Here is a 4,676-nt window from a genome sequence, read left to right as displayed (position 1 = left end):
TAAATCTGCCTGCAAGGCGATGGCATCCGATTCTGACCTAATTAATCTACCTATCTTTGTGTCATCCGCAAATTTACTAACATCACTACTAATTCCACTATCAAAGTCATTGATATATATTAGAAATAACAATGGCCCTAATACTGATCCCTGTGACACCCCACTAATTACATGACCCCACTCGGATTTCGAGCCGTTTATTACCACTCTCTGTCTCCTGTTACCAAGCCATGACCCTATCCAGCCTAACACCTTCCCATCTATCCCGTGTGCCCTAACCTTTCTCAGAAGCCTTCAATGGGGTACCTTGTCAAATGCTTTACTAAAGTCCAGATATAAGATATCATAACTATCACCATTATCTATTGCCTCGCACACCTTACTGTAAAAACTTAACAAGTTTGTCAGGCAAGACTTCCCCTTCGTGAAGCCATGCTGTGACTGATTTATCAAGTTATGTTCGTCTAAATGTTCCCTAATGTTCCTCGTTATTATTGACTCTAACATTTTACCTACAACTGAAGTTAAGCTGACAGGTCTATAATTAGACGCTAAAGTTTTATCTCCTTTCTTAAAGATGGGTACTACATTAGCCTGCCTCCACATTACTGTTGCCTCCCCCGACTCCAGTGATTTCCTAAAGACAGAAACTAACGGCTCACTAATAATCTCTTTGCATTCCTTAAGTACTCTGGGATATATTTCGTCTGGTCCTGGTGTCTTGAACTTTTTTAGCCTATCTCCTGTTCCACTATCTCCCTAGTTATGGAAATATCTGTCAGCTTCTCATTCTCATTTACTCTAAACACCTGTTCACTACCTGGCATATCCTGCATGTTTTCCTGGGTGAAGACAGTTAAAAAATACTCATTCAGAAGTTTACTAATCTCCTCCCCAGACTAACCAGCTCCCCATTTGCTGCCTTTAATGGACCTATAGTATCCTTATTCTTCGGCCTGTATACCTGATAAAATCCCTTGGGGTCCGTCTTCGCCTGGCTGGCTACCTTTAATTCATAATTGTTCTTAGCTTTCCTCGTTAACTTCCTGACTGTTCTAACTAATTCATTATATTATGCCCTTAAAACTTCTTCACCTGCCCTTAATCTCTTATATATACTTCTCTTACGCCCTATATATATATCAATTCTACACAGTCTTCCAGACAACTATCCCCTCTTCTTCAATGACACTCAACTGTCCCCCTCTTTTTCAGTGACACAGCTGTCCCACTCTTCTACACTGAATATCCTCGGTCTGTCCTTTATTTATAATCTAAACTGGAAACTTCACATCTCATCTCTAGCTAAAATAGCTTCTATGAAGTTAGGCCTTCTGAATCATCTCTGCCAGTTTTTCTCACCCTCCCCTCCCCAAGCTGCTAACTCTGCACAGGGGCCTTATCTGCCCATGTATGGAGTATGTTTCGCATGTACGGGAGGGGGTTCCACTCATCCCGCTATTTTAGACAGGGTGGAATCAAAAGCTTTTCGTCTTATCAACTCCTCTCCTCTAACAGACTCTCTTCAGCCTCTTTCTCATCGCCGCAGTGTTGCATCTCTTACTATCTTCTAACGCTATTTTCATGCTAACTGCTCTTCTGATCTTGCAGATTGCATGCCTCTCCTCCTCCCACGGCTTCGCTGCACAAGGCTTTCTTCTTTTTCTCATCCCTATTTTGTCCACCACATCAGAGTTAACCAATATTCTCAATCATTCATCCCTTTGTATGGTAAACTCTGGAACTCCCTACCTGTTTCTGTATTTCCTCTTTCCTATGACTTGAACTCTTTCAAGAGGGAGGTTTCAAGACACTTTCCTTCGATTTTCGATGATTCTCTTGACGTCTCCTTTTGGGACTGGCGCCTAAGTGTATTTTTTTTTTTTTCGGTTTTGTTTCCCTTGGCCAGTGACCCTCTTACGTAAAAAAATAATAAATAAATAAATATATATATATATATATATATATATATATATATATATATATATATATATATATATATATATATATATATATATATATATATATATATATATATATATATATATATATATATATATATTGATAGATAGATAGATAGATAGATAGATAGATAGATAGATAGATAGATAGATAGATAGATAGAGAAGCTGTTTTCTTTGTTTTACTTATTTATTCTTTTTTTTTTCTTCTTGTCCTGTGCACGCAGATTCTCTTCCATCCAGTAACGACTGTCTCTCACTATTCATTTCTTCCATACTATTTCAAGAGTTGTAAATTACTGTCATGTCTCCCTTGTCTCCTTTGCTCCAATGTTTGTACGTGTTTCTCTTGGTTTTCCTTCACTGGGAATTCTTGCATATTTTGCCCCAACTTGGCTCCCATCCTCTACATCAGTGCCAATCTCTTCACATGCATCTTGCACGGGGTCACACAGCTGCATTTCATTACAGGCATATTCCATCTTTCTTCCAATTAGTGCAATAGTTGTTTTCATCATACTTTTTATGCATGCAATCCGCACTCCAAGAATTATCATTTTTTTGTGTGTGCATGTGTGTGCGTGTGTGTGTGTGTGTGTGTGTGTGTGTGTGTGTGTGTGTGTGTGTGTGTGCTATACATGATGAGAGCTTCCCTCGTGCTGTCTTGTCTCCATAATCCACTTTGATTCACATCTAATTTGTGGCCTCCACCATCATCACCACCATCACCAATCACTACCACCACCGATACCTTCATACTATGCCATTCTTCAATAATTTTGTACGGTTTTCTTGTCTCTCAGTGTATTTAGTCAGCGTAACTGTTTGCAGCAAATGAGGTAAAGTTCCAGTCCAAACCTGAGGTCCCCAACTGCCACCCGCAGTTTACCGCCAGTCATGACAATGAAGGCTTCTCTTCCGATATCCTGCCTGATCTACCAGCACGCCCAGTGATAGTATCGCGGCCTGCACAGTTCCATCCTGCCATCCCCAAGCGCAACCTTCAGTTCACCACCGACCAGGGACGTAACCCAGACCAAGACGAGGAAGAAATCTATTACGAAATCCTGCCTGACCTCACAACAAGGCGAGTGATAGTGTCACAGCCTACACAGGACTCAGAGGAACACATCTACGAGGAAATAATGCCTAAACACGACGTGCGGTTTCCCTTTCCTGTAAACGAGAATGTGTCTCCTCCCAGTGATGCTACCTCCCCTCACGGGCACCTAGAGGTTTTGGGAACCAGCGGATTACACATTTACGACACAGTGTAGTATGCAACATGCAATGAAATCTGGAAAATACAATCAAAAGACTGTAAGGAAAGCAATTCTTGTTTTGTAAAGGAGGAGCTTCATCCTTCAAGTATTCGTCAATAATGTTTCGTGATTTGCTTAGCTCGGTTTGTTTTAGCAAAAGTGATCTTTGTTAGCTTGTTCGTTAGTTTGTCCAAGAGTGGCCCCGTGACCAGTGTGCATTCTCTGCTGCGGCGCCGGACCAGTGTGCACTCCCTGCTGGGGCACCGGGCCAGAGAGCACTCCCTGCTAGGGCGCCAAGCAAGAGGGCACTCCTTGCTGGGTCGCCGGGCCAAAGTACACTCCCTACTGGGGCGCCAGGCCAGAGGGCACTCCTTGCAGGGGCGCCAGGCCAAAGGCCACTCCGTGCTGGGGTGCCGGGCCGGTGTGCACTCCCTGCTGGGGTGCCGGGCCAGTGTGCACTCCCTGTTGCGGCACCGGGCCAGTGCGCACTCCCTGCTGGAGCGCCGGAGCATTGTTTACCCCCTGCTTGGGCGCCGGACCAGTATGCACTCCCTGCTGGGGCACGGGGCCAGAGGGCACTCCCTGCTGGGGCGCCGGATCGAAGTGTGATGAAGACCAAAATTCCAAGATAGCTCGCTCAAAAGTCAAGGAATCACGTGCATTGCTTTAGGTTACATCAGTTACTCTCTTCAGTATTATTGTAGACTTGTTTTGTGTTGCAATTCCAACATAATAAACACCGAGGCTGTTTCTAACTTAATTCACCTTTCTTGCACGCGGTAAGGTAATAGTGATAGTAGTAGCGGCAGCAGTAGTAGTGTAGTAGCAGTAGTAACACTGGTAGTAATAGTAGTAGTAACAGTAGTAGTAACACCGGTAGTAATAGTAGTAGTAGCATTAGTAATAGCACTGGTAGTAATAGTAGTTGTTTGTTGTTTGTTGTTGTTGATGGTGGTGGTGTTTCTGTTGTTGTTGTTGTTAAACACAGTATTAGTAGTGGTGGTGGTGACAGGAATGACAAAGGATGTGTTGCAATGAAATGATAAGCAGAGAGAGAGAGAGAGAGAGAGAGAGAGAGAGAGAGAGAGAGAGAGAGAGAGAGAGAGAGAGAGGGATATCCGATGATGCATCACTGTATTGTTAGGAGGTATGAAGTACTGTATGATGATAAAGGTAGGTATAAAGTTTCGAATCAAAGTGTCGACCGAGGAAGTACGATTAGGCCAGTAGTTCTTAACTCGTTTTAGGTCACGTACTTACCACCAAACCAATAAATAAGAAAAATGATAACCATTTCAATTTTAGGTAAGGATAAAGTCAATGACATAGCACTGTGTCTTAAATTAACTACGTAAATCTGCATAATACGGTACCCAGCATAATAAGTGACCATAAATACTTCACTTTGTTAACACCTGCTTCCTTTTAAATAAATAAACTACAAAAAAACAGT

General features: G+C 42.6%; 1 protein-coding gene across 3 annotated transcripts in view; it reads left to right on the top strand.

The window, feature by feature from the left end:
• Positions 1-3,971, top strand: part of LOC135114896 (uncharacterized) — an 11,820-nt gene extending 7,849 nt beyond the window's left edge. For all 3 annotated transcript variants that reach the window (XM_064031117.1, XM_064031116.1, XM_064031118.1), the window contains one exon: positions 2,793-3,971. In XM_064031117.1, the coding sequence (XP_063887187.1) occupies positions 2,793-3,238 (446 nt within the window). In that variant the 3' untranslated portion in view covers positions 3,239-3,971. The remainder of the gene's footprint in view (positions 1-2,792) is intronic.
• The last annotated feature ends 705 nt before the right edge of the window (positions 3,972-4,676 follow it).

Source organism: Scylla paramamosain, chromosome 28 (genome assembly GCF_035594125.1).
Source record: "Scylla paramamosain isolate STU-SP2022 chromosome 28, ASM3559412v1, whole genome shotgun sequence".
Classification (NCBI taxonomy): domain Eukaryota; kingdom Metazoa; phylum Arthropoda; class Malacostraca; order Decapoda; family Portunidae; genus Scylla; species Scylla paramamosain.
The sequence above is the reverse complement of the archived record's forward strand: the minus strand, read 5'-3'. Positions and strand labels throughout refer to the sequence as shown.